The sequence below is a fragment of the Callorhinchus milii genome, unplaced genomic scaffold, assembly GCF_018977255.1.
Source record: "Callorhinchus milii isolate IMCB2004 unplaced genomic scaffold, IMCB_Cmil_1.0 Scaffold3, whole genome shotgun sequence".
In the NCBI taxonomy this organism is placed as follows: Eukaryota; Metazoa; Chordata; class Chondrichthyes; order Chimaeriformes; family Callorhinchidae; genus Callorhinchus; species Callorhinchus milii.
The window spans coordinates 18,110,962-18,134,371 of record NW_024704744.1 but is presented as its reverse complement, the minus strand read 5'-3'; the positions used below and the strand labels follow the sequence as shown (position 1 = coordinate 18,134,371).

The following is a 23,410-nucleotide window of genomic DNA, read 5'->3' as shown; positions in this document are numbered from 1 at the left end:
GGAATGGACGGGGAGCTACAATACTGGAGTGGCTATTATGGATTTTGGCATTGCTATTAGTAGTCAAATTAGTATATGGTTGTGCAACGACTTGTACTAAGGAGGCAATAAAAAGAGAGTTAGTGGAACGAAAAGTAAGCAAGGACAGGAAATATTGGGAAGAGGAAAATGATACGCAGGGGGTATAAGCAACAATTTGTTAAAAATGGATAATTGGTATTATCATATGGGATATGATAAAAGGAGGGAATGCGAGATTATAGAAAAACTCTTTTATACCTAGGAATAATTTTATACCTTTTAACCAACTGTTAGATGAACAAAAAGCAAGTCCTGGGAAACACAGACTCGGCAATGCCAGCTGCATCCTTATCTGGGCATTCCACAGAAGCAGGGAAGCAGTAACTTCTGCAAACTTTGAAATGAATAAGACATTGTCTGACACAAACACCATCTGGAGATAAGCTTATGCCTCAAATGTCCCTGAATCCTCCCCTAACCTGAGTCCCCTTCCCTCATTATTTCTTACTCTGAGTTATAAATTTAAAGGTTGTATTCTTGTTAGATAGCTTTAGATTATATCTTGTATACTTAGGCAACGGTATTAATCAGGTACATACTCTATGCCAAATATATTTTCTTGACTCTTAAAAGAATAATAATCAGCATGAATAGAGACAAATTAAGTAGACAACACTTAACCTTGTTAAGAGATATGGATTGATTGACGTCACCATTCGAATAGTTGTTGGAGCCACATGATTGATAATTTTTTTTAATTGCCTTTGTATATGTTACAACCTTGAGCACTTTTTGGGGATAAAAAGGCTGCTTTAACTGACCATCGGCAGCTCATTCTTTTGACTGTCAGGTGCTCCACTTGGGAGCCTGTTGACTGCTGTTGAATCAGCTCTTACAATTGTAATAAAATCTTACTTTGGATATATCCACGGTGTATGGTCTGTTTGTAAGACAACGGTTGGAACGAACAGGGAAAAAATTACAACTCAACAATAATCTTAAACGCATCTATCAAGTTCCCTCTCAATTGTTTCATCTCCAGGAAAAATGCCCTGACCTATCCTGTCCTTGATAACTGTATCCTTTCATCCCTGGTAACATCGTAGTAAAGCTACACTCCACTTTCTCTATTGCCACAGTACCTTTCTTGTAGTATAAATCCCAGAAGTGTACACAGTTTTTCATATATGGTCTAACCAAAGGTTTTATACAAATTTAACTTTAATTCCTTGCTTTGTATATGTTCTGTTCCTGTCATATAGCCCAGAACTCTATTTGCATTCTTTGTTGCCTGTAGGGCTACTTTAAGAGACTTATTAATTTGAATCTCCAGATGTCTTTGGAAAAGACAATAAAGAACAAAGGCAACTTGTACCTCTGCCTGTTTCCATGAAAATGAGATTGGCTTACATGAAGCCTCTATTTTGACTTATCCCCAGCCCTTGGGTTGTGATTTTCAGTGATACAAATAGATTTATTACTGCATAAACCAGGTCAAGCTACATAGATGCTGATCTTTCACTCCCGAGGATGAATGCCCAGCCAGCTGAGAGCACTTCATTTTGAGGTGCTTTTCAAACTGTTGTGCTTTTCATGGGTTTAGGCACCAATGAGCAAGGACTGTCATATTCTGCAAGGAAGAGCAGAGTAGATCTTGCTCCAATTGTTCACATTCCAAAGTTGTAGTGTTTGCCAAGAGACGTACTGACGAGTCCTGCGTGCAAACATGAACGTGTCTGAAAGTCAAATATAATGGAATTCGCAACAATTGTCAACCATGTGCCTGCCCCAAATCAATCCAGGATCTGACTCACATACAGCTGTATATGGGTGAAGAAGAATGAAAAGGTCTGCCTCATCAGGAGGACGTCGAAGATTCATGACACTATTCATCATGCATATGTGGAACTCTCATTCTGGGTAGGCAGGTTTGGATGCTCTTAAGCATAGTGAAGGGTTTCCACATGCATCAGACATCCGGCTCATTAAAATAAATTGCACTCGTCCAACAAGGTTGGTAAATTTATCAAGCATTGGTCATGTTTTACTACACAAAGAAACAATTATTTTGACTTATATATCTCCTTTCACATACGGAGAACAACAAGAACAACAATATTATGTTCGTAAAGCACCTTTCATGTCGGGAGGATGCCCCATGGCACTGAACAGTTGGGGATCAGGACCCGAGCGTGGGGGGGGCACAGTAGGGATGAAGGAGGGCAGAGGTAGGAGGGCGGCTAAAGGCACGGTCGAAAAGGAGGGTCTTGAGTCATGCCTTGAAGGAGACACGGAAGGGAGCTGTGGGGGGCCTTGAAAGTGAGGACAAGGATTTTGTATTCTATTCTTTGAGGGATGGGGAGCCAGTGGAGCCGGGCGGCGGTGGGGGTGATGGGAGCACGGAGCCTGGTGCAGGAGAGGACACGAGCTGCAGAGTTCTGGATGATCTGCAGCTTGTCGAGGGAAGAGTTGGGGAGGCCGACAAGGAGGGCGTTTCCGTAGTCGAGCATTGAGGTGACGAATGCGTGTATGAGAGATCCCAAAGTGCTTTACAAAGGTGCCAGAGGAAATCGAGCTGAGAGGTAAATAATGATTCGATTCAAAGTACAAGAAAAAGAGAGTTTCTCCTATGGATAAAATTGGTCAATCACTTTAGGGGTGTTCGTGGGACATTGCTGTTGAGTTTACCTACAAAATAGTCTCTACGATTGAACCACTATATCAGCGACGGCTCCCTCAAGTACAATCCTTTCAGCCTCATTTACCTAAATAATAATAATAATAATTTGGCTGCGGCGTTTCGCCCACAAAGCACAAGTCACTGCACTTTACAGTGAAGCGTTTTGAGACGTCGCGAAGACATGATGAGGCGCTATATCAAACGCAATTATCATTATTTACCAACTATCTTAAATTGATGTTCTCTCGTCACTGTCTCACCGGGCAGAGGAAATAAAATTTGTTTGAATTTCAAAACAAAATACAAAAAAAAATTTGAATGGAAACTGCGGACGGTCCAGCACCTTTTGATGCCCTCGAGACTTGAAAGGCATTGTATTATAATAATAATAATAATAATGGTTGCATTTGATATAGCGCCTTATGACCTCGTTGAGACGTCTCAAAGCTCTCGACGGGCTATACCTGCGTTTGCGTGGCATTGCGGATAAACCTCAAGCACAACTTGTCAGGCAATTGATTCCCTCCTCCCCTGGGGAATGTCACCTTCAGCGTTTTGTCAAGACATTTAAATAAATACACTGAGAGGGGCCGAAGCCCACCAAACCCCTACCCCGTCCCAGGGAGTCCTGTAGCTCAGTGGTTAGAGCACTCGCTTTGGAAGCGAGAGACCTGAGTTCAATTCCAGGCAGAGGGCGAAACCTTGGGCAAGTTTCCTTACTCCACACAGAGCGTAATAATAATCCCTCCAAAAAAAAAACCAGAACAATAATAAATTGGTCATTTTCAACCTACGACTGTTTGTGGGACATTGCTGTGCGCAATTGGCTGCCGCGTTCGCCCACAAATATACAGTCAATTCACTTTACAGTGTGTTCTGTGAAGCGCTTTGGGACGTCCTCCCGACGTGAAAAGCGCTATATCAAATGCAAGGATTATTATTATTATTATTACCCCCCCCCCACCCCAAAAAAAAAGTAGCCTAAAATGGCGCCACGTGTCCCGTGGGGGAGCAGAGGGACCGGTGTATCGGTGCTGGTGCGTTTCAAACTGTGTAAGAAAAAGTCCACGCGGGGTGGGGTGGGGGGGGGAAGAGGTTTAAATCAAACATTTTAAAAACTAGACAGCCGTCACGCAAAAGTACAACAAAAACTCACCTCAAGAGGGCTGGAAGCCGCCCCCCTGAGCCGCCGACGTTGGCTACGCCCGCGCCAGACCTCACACCCCCAACCACACACACACACACCCACCCGACCGCCCGCACACATAGCGCGCGCGCGCACACAGACACACACGCGCGCGGACTCGGGCACGTGACCTCCGGCCAACGGTCGCTCTCCGAGGGCCGCACGCGCGCACAGCAGCGCGCGCTCAGACTGACGCGGAGTGGCGCGAGGCGGGAGCGGGAAGCGGGGGCACGCGGCGAGGTCGGCCGCCGGAGGGTTGAAGGCGGACGGTTGTTCTGTGAGGGGGGAGTGGGAGGGGGTCAGAGGAGAGGAGAGACGGGACGGACATCTCGGAGGAAAGCAGCAATGGGTAAAGCCAAAAGCTGGTGCAGTGCAGTCGGTTGTCTGGTATCTGTGTTCCCACTCGAATGATAATAATCATAATCATAATCAATAATAATAATAATCCCTGCATTTGATATAGTCCTTTTCACGTCGGGAGGATTTCCCGAAAACACTTCACAGGATGGACTGTAAAGTATTGTTACTGTGTATTTGTTGGCAAACGCGGCAGCCGATAAGTGCACATTAATTTCCACATTTCCACCACCCACTACCCTCCCACCTCCCCCTCAGGCCTCCTCAATCTTCACATCCAATGCCAAGTGCGAGGAGGTCACGGACTTCTTTTCATCCAAAATACATAACATCCGCCAGGCAGCCTCATCCTCCTGCCTCTTGTCACCCACCACCACCCCCTCTCCGCCCCCCTCACCTTCCCCATCATCTGCTCCTACCACCACCCCCATCCTACATTCCTTCCTCCCCCCTCTCTCCTTCCTCCCTCTCACCCACCATCACCTCCATGAAACCCACCACCTGCTGCCTCGAGCCCCTCCCCACCAACTTGCTGGTCACCCGGCTCCCCCTCCTCTGCCCACTACCGGCTGATCTCATCAACCAGTCCCTCTCCTCCGGATCAGTCCCTGCCCCCCCCTCAAAACTGCTGTCATCACTCCCCTCCTCAAAAAACCCTCCCGAGATCCCTCAAACCCCGGCCACTACCGCCCCGTTTCAAACCTGTCCTTCCTCGCCAAAGTCCTGGAACGCGTTGTTGCAAATCAACTCCGCGCACACCTCTCCTCCCACTCCCTCTTCGAACCCCTCCAGTCGGGTTTCTGCCCTGCCCACAGTATAGAGACGGGGCTTGTGAAAGTCTCAAACGATATCCTCTCTATCTGTGACCAGTGCTCCCTCTGCCTCCTTGTCCTCCTGGACCTCTCTGCCGCGTTCGACACAGTCGATCACGCCATCCTCCTCCACTGCCTTTCCTCCGTCGTCCACCTCAGAGGGACCGCACTCGCCTGGTTCGAGTCCTACCTCACGAACCGCCAAAAGTACATCTGCACAAACGGCTTTTCCTCTCGCTCTCTCCCAGTTACCTGCGGGTACCCCAAGGATCCATCCTTGGCCCCTCCTCTTTCTGATCTACATGCTCCCTCTTGGGGATGTCATCAGCAAACATGGGGTACACTTCCACATGTATGCGTTTTTCCACCTCCGACGCATCGCCCGTTTTAGCCAATACCTCACTCCAAAAGCCACTGAAACCCTGGTCCATGCCTTTGTCACCTCTCGGCTGGACTACTCAAATGCCCTCCTCGCCGGTCTCCCCTCCACTACCATTCACAAAATCCAGGTCATCCAAAACTCTGCCGCCCGCATTCTGACCCGCACCAAACTTCGCTCCCCGATCACCCCAGTCGTTGCCAGACTGCACTGGCTGTCTTCCCAGAGAGGATCGATTTTAAGATCCTCACCCTTGTCCTCAAAACCCTCCATTCCTCTGCACCCCCTATCTCTCTGACCTCTCTCCTTACAACAGTGCCTGTTGCCTTCGCTCCACCAGGTCTGGCCTCCTCCTTGTCCCCCGAATCCTCCACTCCACCATTGGCGGCCGTGCCTTCAGCCACTACGGCCCGAGGCTGTGGAACTCCCTTTGCCTTGCCCCGTCTCTTCCTATTTTCAGGTCTCGACTTTCTCTTTGACCGCGCTTTTCATCACCTTCCTCCCCCTCCCCCTGGCTCGGCCCCGGGATCCGTTACTGTGAAGCGCTCTGAGACCTGTCCGGCGTGGAAGGCGCTATATAAATCCAAGTTGTTGTTGTTGTAATGTCCCACAAACAGATATGAAGTGAATGACCAACTTTACTTGGGGGGATTGTTGGACAGGACACCAGGAGAAACAAGTCAGAGCTGACTGGTTCTGGAAATCAATGGCATTTTATTGGTGGAAGTCTATTAAAACCTAATACTATCCTCATAGTCTTGTAAAGTTAGGAGCAGTAAACTGGTGGTGCTCCACTGTGAAAGGCTGGGCTTTTAGCCACTACCCCCCAAAACTCAGGAACTCCCTTCTCAATCCTTCTGCCTTGCCCCCTTTTTGCCCGTCTTCAGATTATATGAGAAGACTTTCGTCGACCAAGTTATCTCTAAAATACGTTAATGTGTTTTCCTTCAACCACAGTTATGTGTCGAGTTGAAGACCATTAATGTGAAAGGTTGCTTATCCCCCAAGTAGTCACATATCAGTAGTTTTTATTCAGTAGTTTATAATGTAATATAAAAGTGTTCTCATCGCCTTGCAACATACTCTACATGTTTGGATAATCATTTTTGAAAGAAACATCATTTTATTTACTGATCTGGAATATGTGTTTGTTTTAATTCAAACACTAGATTATCAATGACATATTTTCTTTTCTGTGCTTTCGGTGTAGCTTATCCTTTTGCCAATCAGCTTGTACTGAAAGGCCTTGAGTTGAAGACGATTGCTGTTCCGCAACAATTTTTCACAAGTCCAGTTTTTGAGGGTGACATTCAATATCCAGCTTCAAATCAAGTCAAACTTGACAATGGTCCCTCTGACGCAGACAAAGAATCAAATGAGCAGGATCTATTTAGTGCAAAACATATAAATCAATCTCCACAACTAGAAAAATGTTCCATTGATTCAAAAACAGAAGCGAAAATCACAGGTGCAAAAAACATTTGCAGCAGTGCTAGTGAACGACAGAGATATAAAGCAAAAGAATATGGATTGGATTTATATTCTTTAAATACTTCATCAGATGTCAGAAGTGAGGAATCAAAAAATGATCACATTTCAGATGCATCAGATTTAATTTTCCCTTTACCAACCAAAAAGTACTTTGAACAAACCAAATTTAACAGCAACGAGGGTGTACCAATTCCAGGCGTTGTTAAGAATGATACTTATGCAGCTGATATGCTATTGGTTGGGTTTGAGGCTGAAGTTCAGAACGATAAAATACGAAATAGTACAACAAAAAAAAATGAAGATGTTTTGGCTAACGTGATTTCAAGTAGTACTATCACTACTGAATGTATGAACAATCAGAAAGAGAACATCTGTGACAAAACTCTTTGTCTTACATACATGATAGACAAGGTACTAACATATGAATCTGTTAAACCCGAGGAAAATGTGATAAGTGGCAAATATGCTACATCTACAGAAGATAAAGCTTGTGTGCTGCAGGATGATAGCAAACAAATGGACTATGAAAAACACACTGAACCAAAAAACAGACAAAAAACAGAATTGAATTTCATTCCACCAGCAAACAATAGAAATATATCTGTGGAGTATTTAAACCCAGTATTAAATCATTCAGCAGCTCCACGTGAAACAAACGTGATTGAAATCCAAAACACAGCAAGGGTATTTGATCAGATTGAAACACCGATTTTGGACTTAGGAGTTGACGCAAAACCAGAGGAAGTTGTACAAAGTTCATGTTTGCTGGATAGTGTTTCCTTTAATGAAACTGAAGTGGACAGTCAGAAAATGGCAATTGAATCTTTGGAGCATACCGCAACTGAAAACAGCTCCAGGGTTGTCAATGAAAAGATTCCAGTAATACGAAGGAATGAAAAGACTGTAATAGTCAATGTGTGTTGCTATGGAAATAATGATGTCACCACAAATGAAGAATCAAATAGAAACCAAAATACTAACAGAAAAGGAGCATGTATAGATGATGATGAAGCACAGATGGCAGACAAGTATGTCAACACATTTACTGGAACGTGTAGAATTTTAAACGACAAGTGTGACAGTGGTGACAACGTTACAGAGGCAGCAGAACTGATGTGTGTGGGGATTTCTGATGCTAAAAAGAATGAATCTGCATGTACCAAGCGAGCAGAAGTATCAGCTTCAGCCATTCAACTGCAATTATCAGAGCCAAAGCAAGTAGAAGTGCTGCAGGAACTGATGAAAATTTCAAATGATAAGGGCAGATTTACGGATATTGAGAGTGTCAGTTCTAATGAGATTGAGAGCTTTGGTAATTCTCAAGTAAAGGCAATAGAACAAGCAGAGCGAGTAATGTCAGATGTAACTACAGTGACTCACAAAAATAATCCAGAGAAAAGTAATGAGTCATCTTGTGACATACTGCGGCATTTGTACAGCCATAGTAATACAGAAGTGGATACCTTATCAACATTGCCGATAATAGATTTGACCTCTCAGCATCCAATACATTTCAGTATTCAAAAGCATCAATCCAGATGTGTTCTGATCAATTCTGGGGAATCGTTTGAAGAAATGTCAGAGATAATTTCATTAAGTGAACCATCAGGAAATTTGAATGCGTGCATTGCACAGAGAGCTGTGAACGGCAGTTCAGAAAATGAGAAGGAATATGATAAGAAATGTATAACCAGCTCTAATTCTCTCCTTGTAAAATATTGTAATGTAGTCCCTCAGTATGAATATGTAATGCAGACTGAAAGTACAACCAAATTAGAACAGACTTCCATTTCCAGCAGTACAACAAAGAATCGCATAGAGTTGAATTCCACAAACAATTCTATTTCTGTGTTCTTGCCAAGTAGAGAAGAAATCACATTTCTTTCAGAAAATGTAGGCATTCAAAAATTAAACTCCTCTTTGGGAAGATCTGAAGAGATTGGAGCAACTATTTCTGAAAAGGAAGCAAAATGTCAACTGAAATGTGCGAGCATCCCAAGTTGTGATACGGATGCATGCTGTGATGTTCACACAGAAGTTAGTGGATTCCATGTAATCCCTCACGGTGATACTGACAATAGCGATAGATCCAAGACTAACTGTAAAGATAAAAGAGCACAGTTGCCCATTATTTACAGTTCAATGACTGATAGTGCAGTGGGTAGTCCTATAAATGTTTCAGTACTCTGTTTGGGGAAAGAAGCATTGGGTGGACAAAGTAATGAAATGTTTTGCACTGTATTTAAGGCAGAGAACAGTACTGAAACGGAGATCCCATTTTCCGTTTCTGATAATTTGAACATGCAAACATCAGTCACCTGTAATGTGCTTCAGGATAAAGTAAGTGATTTTTCAGAAAATGAAGCAGAATATCATCTTAAATGTGTAACCAGCTCTAGTTACCTCAATTATATCAACCATGATGGGCAAAATTTAGCAGCCAGTATAGTCTACGCAACACCGTGGGTTCAGGGCAACAATGAGCAAAGATCTGCAATTCAATGTACAGATGAAACAGCACAAGTTTCCAGTTTTTGTATTAGTTCAGAAGGTAATACCCCACTGAACTACACTCCTAATATAACGTGTCATCAAAATGAACATTATGCTACTGTTGGTGTACTTAGTGCTGAGAACATTACAGATGGGAACAGAATTGTTGTTTCAGAAACTGACAGACAAAAATCAGCTACCTCTTTGAGGAATAATGCAAGAACTGAGATTTCTGAAAGAAAACCAGAGTATCAACAGAAATGTACGAATGGGCCTTATTGTATTACGGAAGCAGATAGTGATATTCACCCAGAAGTAAGCATATCAGAAGTAATCCCTCACTTTGATACAGACAACAGATCTGGGCATTGGGTTGATGGTATAGATAAACCAGCACAATCTTCCTTTTTCAACAGTTCAAAAATGGAAACAGTAGTGTTAAGTTGTCCTATAAACAAGTCCCCACTCCACAGTCATGAGAATGAAGTATTGGTTGAACAACATTTTAGTAAATTAGAAAGCACAACACTTAATGCTGAAAACAATACTGAAAAACAGATCACAATCTTAGCTTCAGAAAATGTTGGCAACCAAACCTCATTCATCTGTAATGCGACTAAAGACCGTGCAATAAATGAAGTTAATGTTTTTCAGAAAAGGAAGGAGGATGTAAGTTTAAATGTGTAACTTGTCCTGGTTGCCTTGGAGATACCAACAATGAAGTGCAGCAAGTGGGAGTCAAGGGGTTACATTCAAGCCCATGGTTTCAGGATAATAATATGCGGATCAAATGTGCAGACAGGAAATCAACATTTCACAGTTGCTGCAGTTTGACAAAAAATAATAACTCATCGAGGTGCAATACTATTATGTCACTTTGTTATCAAACTGACATAGAGGAACAATGCTCTACTCATGACATACAGAGTACTAAGAATAATACAGAAGACACAAGGAATATTTTTTCAGAGAATAGAAGCCGTCAAAAATCAGATCCATTTTTGAATAGGTATACACGGATTGGAATATATGATATCCCGAGAAAGGAAACAGAGTGTCAACAGAAATGCATGAATAGCCCTGATTATATTAAAAATGCAGATAGGGATGTTTTCACTGAAAACATTGTACCACAAGTACTCCCACATTTTCACATTGACTATAGGGACAAGCCTCAGAGCGATTGTTCAGATAAACAGCCACAGTCTTCCTTTTTCAGCAGTTTAGTGAAAGAAACTATATTGAGGAGCTCCGAAAATACTTCACTCATTCATGAGAGTGAAGTATTGGATGGAAATCATTGTAGTAAAATGCTAATTACCTCATTTAATACTGAGAACAGTATTAATGAAAAGAACAACAGAATATGTATTTCAGAACATTCAAGTGTCCAAACATCAGGCATCCGTAAAGTGATTAAAAACAATGAAGTAAGCAATTCATTACAAAATGACCCAAAGACTGTTAACAGTCCTGGTTGTCTCATAAATACAAGTGATGATGTACATAACCGTTTAGTCAATGCATTTAAGGGTGAACATCAATTTGAGGCTGGCAATAGCTACGCGTCTCAGACTAAATGTTCTGGTAAAACAATGGAATGTTCCAATATTTGTAATGACCTGAAAGATTGTTCAGCGTTGAATAACATGATAAATACTTCACAGAACAGCGAAATGAAAGAAGATCTGGAAGGATGTAGTGATAATGAAACAGCTGCTGTTAATTTTAGTACTGCCCCCAATACAAAAGATGAGACTTCAAATATTGTATCAGAAATTAAAGCCGATAAGACATTCGTCATTTTCATGAAAGAAAAAGAAAGCAGCCGGCCAGAAATGAAAGCCCACAAGATCTCTATAGCGCTTTCATCTAAAGGATCTGCTTTTGACAATTTTGAAAAATTTACCTTGTATCCTGACACTGAAGAACTAGATACAGTTACACTTATTCGAGAGCTGAATTCTAGCAACACAGCAATACATTATAAAAAAAAGAGTAGCAATTCACAAATCATTTATGATAATGATGATGGAAAATCAAATTCAGCTTGCTTGGCTTTCATATCATCGATTCCTCATATATCAAACCTTGAAACTGAATCAGTAGAATATGGTCACAACACCAAGAATAAAGCAGATAAGGAAACCTATAGTGCAATTACTAGTCACAAAGAGAAAATGTGTTCTGATTTTCTAAGAGGACTGCAAGACAGACCCAAGGAAGAAAATAATCTGCGTTGCATTCAAACCATTCAATCTTTAATCCCTAAAGATATCAGGAAGGCAGATCAATTACAACACAGTGTGGACCATGAACAAATATGCAATGAATCCAATCTATATGGGAATGAGAAGAAAAGAAAGGAGTTATCCTATGATATAGTTACTACTTTTCAAAACAACTTGACACATGGCACGCCTAAGGAGGTATTAATGCAAACCGACCAATCTAATCGTTCCTGTACAGATAATTTATCTGTTCAAATGGCCCAAAAAAACAAGAAACAAAAATCAAATGAAAAGTGCATTTCAACAATAAACACATCTATAGACCCAAGCGTTCAGAATACTCAATATAAAACACTCCTTATAAGTGATGATACTGTTGAAAGTGATTTAGCAAAAAATAGTCAGATCCTGAAAGAAGATAGGAAATCTTTGGAACTATCCTGTACTCCATTTCAATTAGAATGTAAGGAAGTTGTTTGCATTACACAAGACGCTCAAAAACCTTTACATTTTCAATTAAAAAATGTGTATGAAACATTTTCAAAGGAATTCAGTGAGGATAAAACATCTGCAAGTTTAATGACATTTGATTCTGGTCACCAAATACATAAACCTGGTGGCACAATTCCAGAAGGATCAAAAGAATTGTTTAAACAAATTGATTCTGCTACTGGAACAAATATGTTTACTGTTGATCCGAGGCAATCCAAAGAAGAACAATTTGCACCTGCGAACAAGAATCCATATTTTGTAATGAAGGAGCAGTTTAATGCAGTGTTAGAGGAGCTACGCCTGTTTCATGAAATTAGCAAGCAGTCAGAATGGCCTGTCAGTATGACTGAAGAAACTGCAGCTGAAACTTCTAACATGAAAGACCCGCACGAGCTGCAGAGTAAACATGATGAAGGACATTACTTAGGTGTGGTTCCAGAGCGTTATGATTCACAACACTTGTTTCCTTCACATGGAAAAGTTGTTGTAACTCCAAGTGACCATGATCGCCACTTAATAGAGCAAAATACTTTAGAATATACACCTTCAGTTTTAGTGAAGAGAGATTTGGATGTGAGAGGAGAGCAAGAGGTACCAATGGAAGTAGAAGTATCAGAAGCAGAAAGGGAAGATTCGTTGTATTCTCCATCTAAAGTCTCAGGTGAGTATGTTTCTATAGATATTAAAATATCATCTGTGAAGGGAAAGTACATTTTTTTTGAGAATTGTTATTTATGTTAAGTGTATGGAACGATCATGGAATTGGGATTAGAAAAGGAAATATTGGTTACCATCTTTTCCTCTTCAGTTGTATTTAAATTATTTTCCTGGTATGCTTTTAGTTTTGATTTTATTGAAGGAAAATAAAGTAGCTAAGGGATGAATTTAGGTGAATGCAAGTTATAAATGCACATAAATTATAATGCCTTGCTGATTATCACAAATGTGACCAGTTGTACCTGTGCCACTCCCTGTACACCACTAGTGGAAATCATCTCTTCAAAACGCCCAATGTGAGCATGAAAGAATGGGCATCCGCTAGGTTCAGCAGCCCTCCATCATGGTTGTGTGTCACTGTTCTCCAAGAGAGCTGAAGATGGCATTGGCTGCTCGCGTCTGTCCACTCGCCTGCTCGAGACGCTAGAGGGCAAGTGCACAGACATGAGCAGGCGAGTGCTATGGGAACCGGGAAGCAACGGAGAAGAGGAGCAAGACCGGCGAGAATGCTCACAGGAGCTAATTCGAGGCCAGCAGGCAAGAGGTAACGAGGAGCAGTGGGGGCAAACAGAACAAGTTGTTCCAGTGCGGGATTAACGAGGTTAGCGCGGGAACGGGGTCTGTACGAGATATGAATGCGGCAGCGAAGCCTCCGGGAGTAAGGTCAGCAGGAGCCAACAGGTAGCAGCTGGTCTGAAGTCTCGGGGATCCCCCTCGCATTCTAGCCCCTACCCATGCCTCCCTCCATAATTTTAAATCTGTCTACTCCTTTCTCACCACCATTATAACCCACATGAGACCCACCACCCATCCATCCCACCCCCTTCTTTTCCAGTGTCCTTGAACGAGTCATTGCTTCGCAGCTTCACTCCTTCCTCTCTGGCCACTCCTTATACGAAACTCTACAATCAGGTTTCCGTACTTCCCACAGCACAGAAACAGCCTTGGTCAAAGTGACAAATGACATTTTCTCCATTTGTGACCAGGAGTCCCTCTGTCTCCTTGACCTCTCTGCTGCTTTTGATACCGTTGACCACTCCACCCTCCTCCACTGCCTCTCTTGATTGGTTTAGATCCTACCTCTCACACCGTCTTCCACTTTGTCTCCACAAATGGCTTCTCCTCCAGCCCCTGCACAGTCTTGTGCGTCATTCCTCAGGTCTCTGTCCTTGGCCCTCTCCTCTTCAACTTGTACATACTCCCTTTTGGTGACATCATCCACAGACATGGGGTCAATTTCCACATGTATGCGGATGACACCCAACTCTATCTCTGTGCCTCCACTCTTGACTGCAGGACCACCGCTGACCTGACAGAATCTCTGTCAGATATCAAATCATGTTTCAGAGATAAATTCCTACAATTGAACGTCAACAAGAGCAAGACCCTCCTGATTGGCTCCCATCAGCGCCTCCACAGGCAGCACTGGCACTGGCAGCACCACCATCCAGGGATACACACTCCATCCCACTGAGCCAGTCCAGAACTTAGTTTCCTGAGCCTTTTCTCAAGTCATGTTCATGAGTTGTTAACTACAATTGGAAGCAGTTGATCATCTGTTCCAATGATGAATATCTACAGATTTAGACTTTTTGTAGCTTTCTTACAGTACAATACAATACAATTATATTTGTATAGCACTTTCCATGTCAGGAGGATATCCGAAAGGGTATTCACAGTTCTTCTATTTACCCATGAGATTTTTGCCAGGCTTAATTCGGCCGTCTTATTAGGTTTCTAGTTACAGTTATTGACATATTAATTGGTGGACTTGATCCAGCACTAAAATAGATTATGTTGAGAGCAGAGTTCCTTCAACATTGGCTTGATTTCTTATCTAAGTCCACACCAATAAAGTTTTATTGCGGCAGCATGCAATTAATTTGAATAGATTTTAGTGTTTGTACATCAATACATTAAAACATTTTTTACATATATATTTGTGTCTAAACATGATTTGTAATTTAGCAGAATATAAGAAACATGAGTCTCGAGAAGTTAAAACATGGTCAACAGTATTCGACTACCAGACAAATTATGAAAAGACTGTAGTTGATGGTGTGCCCAGTAAAGCAGGTAACCTATATAATTCAACTCCTTGTATAATTTGATAAAGAATTTAACATTTTACATTATTTCAGAAGTGCTACTTTATTATTTTTCGGGGAAAAACTATACCCTGCTGAAACAATATTAACAAATATTTTCACTAACCCTTTGGCATGTTTTTGAACTGCTATGAAAATTCTATAGTGCTATCTGAATGTGTTATGAAAATTTAAAAAGCTACTGTATTTCTCCATTGCTTATAAGAAAGAATATTTTTATTGAAATTATTGACATAAATGTTGTGGTTTTTACATCATTAACAATGTAAACTAGTTTCATGGCAATAATAATCTAAAATTCTAACTACTATTATACTCAAACTGTTGCACAAAATGACTGTTAGGTTTATTTTTGTTTTGCTAATTAGTTGTAAACTTTTGAAATGTTCCAGTCACTATGGTTTATACAACGTATTTCGTAACTGAGGCTTGGTACATATTGTACAAAGTCTTTTAACACATTTCTTTCCTCAAAAACTTTTGACCTTTCTATTTTATGTTTAGGACCTTATGTATCACGTGGATTGATGAAAATTGAACCGCTTAAAACATGTACTGGTCCCATAAGGATTGGCTTGTCAAAAAGAAGCAAGCCCAAACAACTGCATCCATATTTGAGATGAAATTATTTAACTCAGAGCCATCCATTTTGCTGGTTTATGTTGAGTAATGCAAAAATGAATGTTTGTTGTGTTAAATATGAATGCATTTATGACATTAAAAGTTTACCTTTTTGTTTGTTAACTAGATATAGTTGATGTATATTAACATTGTAATTATACTTTATGGTAACCTATTATAACAGATTGGAGAATAGCTAATAATTATATTGATTTTGTTACTTATCACTTCGGTCCACCTGACACTACTGAGCACATGTTTTGTTAGCTCTTTTTTAGGCTTCTTAAAGGGAGCCTATCAGTGGACATTTGAAGAGAAGAAAGTGAGATCTGGTTTGCTGACAGCACTCCTTTTAATAGTTAATTACAAATAACTTTTGATGATGTTCATGAAGAAGTCCATGATCTAAAGGACTAAAGAATGACAGCTCCAAAAAGACAAAAACTTAAATTTTTTAATATAAAATATAGTACTTGTTAATTTTGGAGTGCGTTTGTGTTTTCTTTGTAATTGTGAAAAATTCTATAAAGGTTAAATAATACTGATCAGTGGGATGTGTACGTATTAAAAATTATTTAGACCTAGGACCAAGCTTAATGCTAAAAGATTTGTGATGTAGTAATAAAGATTTCAGTTATATGATGTTTTATATGAAAACCTTGAAAGGAAAAAGCATAGAGGGGTACACAACTGAACTCCAACTCCCCTGGTCCCAACTCCCTGCTCAGGTCCAAATCCCTGACTATGCAGCGCCATGGGATGTCTTCCCGACGTGAACAACAACAACAACAAGATTACATTTGTATAACGCCTTTCATGTCGGGAGGACGTCCCAAGGCGCTGGACAGAGTACAGCATTTCAGTCCCGAGCTGGGGTCAGGGGGGGAGAAGGGAGAGGAGGGGAAGGGGGGAGGCCAATGGCATGGTCGAAGAGGAGGGTCTTAGGTGGGATTTGAAGGAGGCTAAGGAGGGGGCGAGGCGGAGTGACTGAGGGATGGAATTCCAGAGCTTGGGGCAGAGTGGCTGAAGGCGGGTGGAGCGGGGGACGTGGAGCAGGCCAGAGCCAGCTAAGCGGAGGGAACAGGTGGGTTGGTAGAGGGTTAGGAGGTCACAGAGGTAGGGTGTGGCGAGACTGAAGGGCTTTGTATGTGAGGACCAGGATCTTGAACCAGATCCTCTGAAGGATAGGGAGCCAATGGAGTCGGGCGAGAGTGGGGGAGATGGGGTCACAGAGTTTGGTGCGGTAGAGGACATGGGCTGCAGAGTTCTGGATTATCTGCAGCCTGTGGAGGGAGGAGTTGGGAAGGCCGACAAGCAGGACGTTTGCATAGTCGAGCCTGGATGTGATGAAGGCATGAACAAGAGTTTCAGCGCCTGAGGGGTGAGATAGTGGCAGAGTCGGGCGATGTTACGGAGGTGAGGGAAGGCAGAGCGGGTCATGGCTTGAATGTGGGGGAGAAAGGACAGTTGAGGGTCGAACAAGACACCTAGGTTCCTGACTGGCTTGGTGAGTTGTAGTTGCAACCATGAAGGTTGATGCTCCCAGAGCCTGAGGCGCTGGCTCGAGCCAATCAGGAGGGTCTCAGTCTTGTTCACATTCAACTGTGGGAAATTTGCCCTCATCTAGGACTTGATGTCCGACAGGCAGTCTGTCAGGACAACAGTGGTCCTGGAGTTGAGGGTGGAGGCAGAAAGATAGAGTTGGGTGTCATCTGCATACATGTGGAAGTTGACCCCATGTCTGCGGATAATGTCACTAAGGGGGAGCATGTAGATATTAAAGACGAGAGGGCCAAGGACACAGCCCCGGGGGACTCCAGACGTGACAGTGTGGGGACTGGAGGAGAAACCATTAGAGGCAATAAAGTGGAGACAGTGAGAGAAATAGGAATCGAACCAGGCAACGGCAGATCCGTGAAAGGTGCTTTACAAATGTAATTTGTTGTAATACAGAAGAGAACTTTCCAGGCTAACTCATGTACGCCACAGCGCTGCACCAAAATACAGCACATTTTTACAATAAATGGACCTTTATACTTTCTGCTACAGGACCTTGTCGAGTCCTGTAGCTCAGTAGTTACAGCACTCACCTCGCAAGTGAGAGTCCTGGGTTCAATTCCCGGCGAGGCAAAATGTTGGGCAAGTTTCCTTACTCCATATGCCTGTTTACCTAGCAGTAAGTAGGAACCTGGTTGTTAGTCGATTGGCAGATTGCTTTTCCAGGGATAATAATCCCTCAAAAAAAACCCAATTATTTGGTCACTCAATCCACGACTATTTGTGGGACACTGCTGTGCACAATTGGCTGCTATGTTTCGCCCACAAATATACAGTCAATTGCTTTACAGTATATTCTGTGAAGTGCTTTGAGACGTCTAGAAAACGTGAAAAGTGTTGTATCAAAAGCAAGATTATTATTATATAGTGCTTTTCACATTGGGAAGACATCTTCAAAATTTTTGACAATGCTGGATGGACACCTGATAGGCATGGAAACTGAGGGAGATAGGGAGAATAAAGATGATAGAAAATGCAGATAAAGAAGTGTTTTAAAATGGGAGTGTTCGCTGAGCGGCCAGTTCAGTGTGGTTGAAAGAGGTAAGATGGGGTGAGACTGTGGATGTTTTTTACGATGAGAATGAGGATTTTGAACTTGATCTACTGAGGGATGGGAAGACTGGAACCAGGTGTGAATGGGGTGAGGGGCTCACAGACCCTGGATCACTATGTGTACGTGTTTTATGGTGGGTATATGTTGCTTGGCGAAAAGCGATATTATTCTCAATAGTAGAACCATGTGCTATAAAGTAGGCATAAAGTTTGCCAACAAAGTGTATAGTCACGATAATTTACAAGAAATCCTGTGAAACACTTTGAGATATTTCAAGTTACATAGAGTAGCACGGCACGGAGGCAGGCCATTCACCCCAACTAATCCTCACTGGTATTTATACTCCATATGATCCCCCACCATTCTTGTCCCCTCACCTATACTCCTCTATTCCCTTCTCCCTCATGCATGCATCAAGTTTTCTCTGAACTACATTGATACAAGTACATGTTATGTTAACTCATACCCTATTTAAACCGAATACTTGGGAGAACTGTTGAAAATCGCTGAGAAATGATTCAGAGTATATGGGACATTAGAAACAGCAGAACTGAAACCATCTCATTGGCCTATACCTAACATGGAAAGACTTAGCATTGTTGTAATGTAAAAAAAAACTTTTCACAGAACACACAATATTGTTTTAGCCAATACAAATCTCAGTACTCTCGATTATCTTCTGACTTGAATTATATTGATAATATACATTGATGCACTATAAAATTGGACAGTTCAAATTAATTTTAATTAAGTTTAGGTTTTCCTGTTCTATCAATACCAACTTTGCCGATATTGAATAAAAAATGTTATCATAATCAGTGACCAGAGAAAGATACCTTTGCAACGTTCTGCATTATTATATGGATTGGCAAACAAATCTTTATATAGTATGGTATTTATTTAGTCTGTCAGTAATCAAGAAAAATATGTGCACCAAGTGTACTTTAAAGTAAGCACCACATTGCATATGTAGAAATTGGATATGGCAGCAAGGACATCACCTCAGCAGGGCTCTTTATTTGCTAGCATGTGGGATACAACTGCCTTCGAGGGGGACAATTATGCAAAGCAGGAAATTCTGGACAATAGATGTTTTGTCCAACATTGTAATTTCAGGCAATCAATGGCATTTTGTGAGACCACCAGCTGAGGTTAAGGATTTGAGAAATTCATTACTTGTTCCAAGGATTCCCAATATATGAGTGTTGTTGAGTAATTGTACAGCTGCAATTCCATGTATTAAGCTCATATTTAGCAAGTAGAGTATTGTTACTGATTTAACCAGGGTTCAAATGTACATTTTCTATTACAGCCTTAATTATATCTGCATTGGTTCATTTAATTGTAACAAGATTTGTATGCAGCACTGGTGAAAGTATCCACTGCAGCTGGTAGTTTCTATCAGAATATGATTTGTTTGTAGTTGCTGTAGAAATGTGCTGTTCTTTCAGTAATAATAATAATCTTTGCATTTGATACAGCGCCCTATCACATCTTTGAGACATCTTAAAGCGCTTTAACATATGTACCGTAAAGTGAAATATAAAGACAACAGTAAAGTATTCTATGCATCCTTTGTTAAATCAGCAACATAATTGCTTCCATACTCTACTAGCTACATATGAGTTTAATACATGGAATTGGAGCTGTATACATTTATTCAAACGTGTTATCTATATTGTCAGTTGTATTCTATGATTTACAGCACATTGCAGGGTATGATTGCAATGCGCCATCGAGATTTGTGAACAAATAAATCACATTACTTTTTGGGATATTAATCCATCTATCTACATGTGTTGGTACAATACATGGGTGTTGCAATGTTTTTCTGGACATATTTGCATTTCCTATGTAAGTATTGCTAACTGAATTAGGGAACCTTGCTGGGTTGTTTAACAACACAGCACAGAAAATGCACCAAGCCAGGTCACATTTGGCATTTTGATATTAAAAAAAAAGCTTTTAGTGGCTGGTTGCCAGAAGCAAACCTTTTTTGGTCCAAATACAGGAATGTATCCATGTAATATACGGTAGTGTGTGCAGAGGTTATTCCAGCAGAGAAAGGTTGTGGAAGCCTGCCCTGTTACAATAGCTAATATTTTCCAAAACCTTATTTAATTTCGATACTTAGATGCTCAACTTTTACCTGCATTGTTCAAGCAACATGGAATGAAGATTTCTGGGCCAAAATCCATACAATGAAGGACAGTCAAACTTTAATCAGACATATAAATACCATCAGAGCAGTTTTAAAGAGTACTTTTTAAACACTCAAGCAAGCTGATTTGGCCAAATAGATCTATTGGTGCTTCCAACTAGGAAAAAGTATTTAAAAAAATTGCTGTACCTTGCATGTTAAATTGTCTACTGATAAAAATGGCTACTTAGCTGAAAATTGAAAAAGGAAAAATAGTTTGAAGAGTCAACAGTCTGTTCCAGAGGGTGATGTCAGAAGCTATACATGTGGAAACAAATGATTAAGAATATTTCATAGATCAAAAAATTAAATGATAAACATATCTTTATGGTGTCTAACTGAAGTGACTGTTCATTAATAATAATACTGCCATTTGATCTGAAGCCTTATCATGTGGAAATGTCTCAAACTGAATCGTACACTGAATTACTTTGAAGTGCAGTAACTGTTATTTAGGCAGTAATTCTTTTGCATCAGCCATGTCCCCAAAACACCAATGAATTACCACTGAATCGGTTCTGGAGTGTCAGCCTAGATTATGAGATCAAAGTCTGAAACATAGTGAATGTGTTTCATGACATTTACGTATATTCAGTAATCATGCATTATAATTAAACAAACATTCACTAACAATTAGACAAGCTAAGCTTCCTCAGTCTTGAGCGAAGACAATCCAGAGGGGACCTAACTCAATTGGTAGCACTCTCATCTCAGAAGTTGTGTGTTCAAGCCCCACGGCAGGACTTGGAACCCATAGAGCTTAGGCTGACACTTGACAGTGCTGGGGTATGTTGCATTGTTGGAGGTGCTGTACTTTAGATGAGACATTAAACTGAAGTTTTTTTGCTGTGTCTAAAAGTGGCTGTCAAGTCCCGAGAGACAGTGCAGAGGAGATCATGAGGATGATCTGCAGTGTTAGAGGAATGAGCTATGAGCAACGATTAGACAAGCCATGGCTCTTCCATCTTGAGAGAAGACTCAGAAGGGACTTTATAGAGGTGCATATCATTTCAAATGGGATTGCAAAATTAAACCCAGAAAAATACTTCAAGATGCACCATGACATTGGAACAAGAGAATATGGATTTAGATTTGCAAAGAGCAATTTCAGGATAGATACTAAGCCATTTTCCTTTACTCAAAGAGTAATTAATGGCTGGAACAGGTTGCCAGGAGGGAAGGTTTTGAGGCCAGGCCACTGGACGTATTTGAAAACCAGGTTGATGCTGTGATAGAAGGGTGATGGGGTGGGTATTCTGGAGGGATGGAATCAGATAGACCAAAGGACCTTAAACTGATATTGTCATCTTGTGATCGTTTTAAGAAGTTGTATGAAGTTAATTCCAAAAGCCTGTGGTATAGGATTAAGGTTTAGAAAACTTACAAATGCTGAAGTAAATATTGGAAGTACAATACCAACAACTGCATTTATATAGCACCGTTCAAGTGGGGTAGCGTCTCGGATTGTTTAACAGTGGTGGAGTCTGACTCCCAAGCGGGGAGGGAGGGAGGAGGTGCCGTAAGCACGGACGAAGAGGACGGTCTTTATTTGTGATCTAAAAGAGTGAAAGAACGGGGCAAGGTGGAGGGATTGAGGGAGAGAGTTCGAAATGTAGTGGCCGAAAGCATGAGAGCGGCCAATTGGTAGAGCAAAGGGGACGAGAGACAACCGAAAGGCCAGAGTCAGCCGTGTGGAGCAGTGGGTAGTGGAGTGGGGAGAGAGGAGGTCAGAAAGATAGGTAGGTGGCAGGGCACAAAGGAATTTGTAGACAAGGGAGAACTTGAAATCAATCCGTTCTATGATAGGGAGACTGGAGCCTGGTGAGGACTGGTGTGATGGAATACCAAGTTTAGTGTGGGTGAGTATGCGGGAGGTGAAGTTCTGAATCAGTTGTAGTTTGTGAGTAGTGGAGCTGGAGAGACCGGTGAGGAAGGCATTGGAGTAGTTGAGAAGGAAGGTGATGAAGGTGTGGACAAGGGTTTTGGCTGAGTTGGGTGTGAAGTTTGGTTGGAGGCAGACAATTTAATGCAGCATCGATACTTGCTGAATAAATTAAACCATATGAGGAGTTAATCACTTCTGTTTTAAAAAGGAAAGATTAGTCTGGTTTCTATCTTTCAGCACGAATGACTTGGAGAATGATACAATTAAATCCATTTCAGGAACATGCTGTAGTTGTGTTAATTCACTGAAGAACAGAAACCTAATGGAGCTTAATGTTCTGTCTGTTCACTTGATAACTGAAATAAAATTAAAACATCTAAGACACTAATTTATGCTTTTGAAACACGAAGAAATCAACTCCTATGACTCAAACTCATTCTCAAGCTCAGAAACAGTGGAGCCATACAGACCAGAAAGCACCCAGGGTAACAGTAGAGGCTCTACGTTTAATCTGAATGTTCTAGGCTCGAATCCTCGCAGAGAAGGAGGCCATTTGGCCCATCGTGCCTATGTCAGCTAGCCAATTGGTTCCACTTCTTTTCTCATAACTTTCCAACTTTTGTTCTTTTCAAGTATCTATCCAATTTTTTTTAAAGTTCCACCACCCCGTCAGGCAGTGGATTCCAGATCGTAACAACTCGCCTCATAAGTTTTTGAAATTTGGTCAGGACAAAATCATCCAGGCTTGTTTCATGATGCTATGTTCCCTGCTGAAGGTATCTGTGTGCTGGACAAGATCAGCCTAGACTAAGTGAAGGCCTCCCATTGCTCATTGTTATATAGGAATATGCTCATTGCACAAAGGAATAATGTCCACGTGAGCAAAATACCAGAGCATGCCTAGTGACTAAATCTGCTCAGAGGAAAAATATAAGAATTAAATGACCAGAGAGCTAGGAAAGGGAGGAATTGATGGAGAAAAATGATTGGGAAGAAGTCGTTGAAAAGAAAAGGATCTAAAAAGGCAAAGATTAATCATGTTTGAATATAAATTATATGTAAGTGGCCAAACAGGAAGAAGAGATTATGCAATGTACAAACAAATGACAAAAGCAATAATTTGTCC

The 23,410-nt window shown here is 41.4% G+C and overlaps 1 protein-coding gene across 3 annotated transcripts; it reads left to right on the top strand.

Annotated features, from left to right (window-relative positions):
- Positions 1–10,896: 10,896 nt before the first annotated feature.
- On the top strand, positions 10,897–15,989 carry LOC103180934. 3 transcript variants are annotated; one of them, XM_007897055.2, is made up of 3 exons: positions 10,897–12,803; positions 14,831–14,935; positions 15,472–15,989. In XM_007897055.2, the coding sequence occupies exons 1-3, from the start codon at positions 11,015–11,017 to the stop codon at positions 15,588–15,590; spliced, it is 2,013 nt and encodes a 670-aa protein (XP_007895246.2). In that variant the 5' UTR covers positions 10,897–11,014; the 3' UTR covers positions 15,591–15,989. The 3 variants fall into 3 exon arrangements, 2 of the variants coding, with proteins under 2 accessions (XP_007895246.2, XP_007895247.2); XR_488152.2 differs by lacking the exon at positions 15,472–15,989 and having other exon boundaries at positions 10,897–13,403; positions 14,831–14,871; XM_007897056.2 differs by lacking the exons at positions 14,831–14,935; positions 15,472–15,989 and adding an exon at positions 13,128–13,685.
- The last annotated feature ends 7,421 nt before the right edge of the window (positions 15,990–23,410 follow it).

Excerpts from the sequence above, each read along its gene's own strand:
- LOC103180934 (XM_007897055.2), top strand. The coding sequence starts at position 11,015 with ATGGAATGTTCCAATATTTGTAATGACCTGAAAGATTGTTCAGCGTTG. Across the intron at positions 12,804-14,830 it reads TTCTCCATCTAAAGTCTCAG|AATATAAGAAACATGAGTCT; the intron begins GTGAGTATGTTT and ends GTAATTTAGCAG. Across the intron at positions 14,936-15,471 it reads TGGTGTGCCCAGTAAAGCAG|GACCTTATGTATCACGTGGA; the intron begins GTAACCTATATA and ends TTTTATGTTTAG.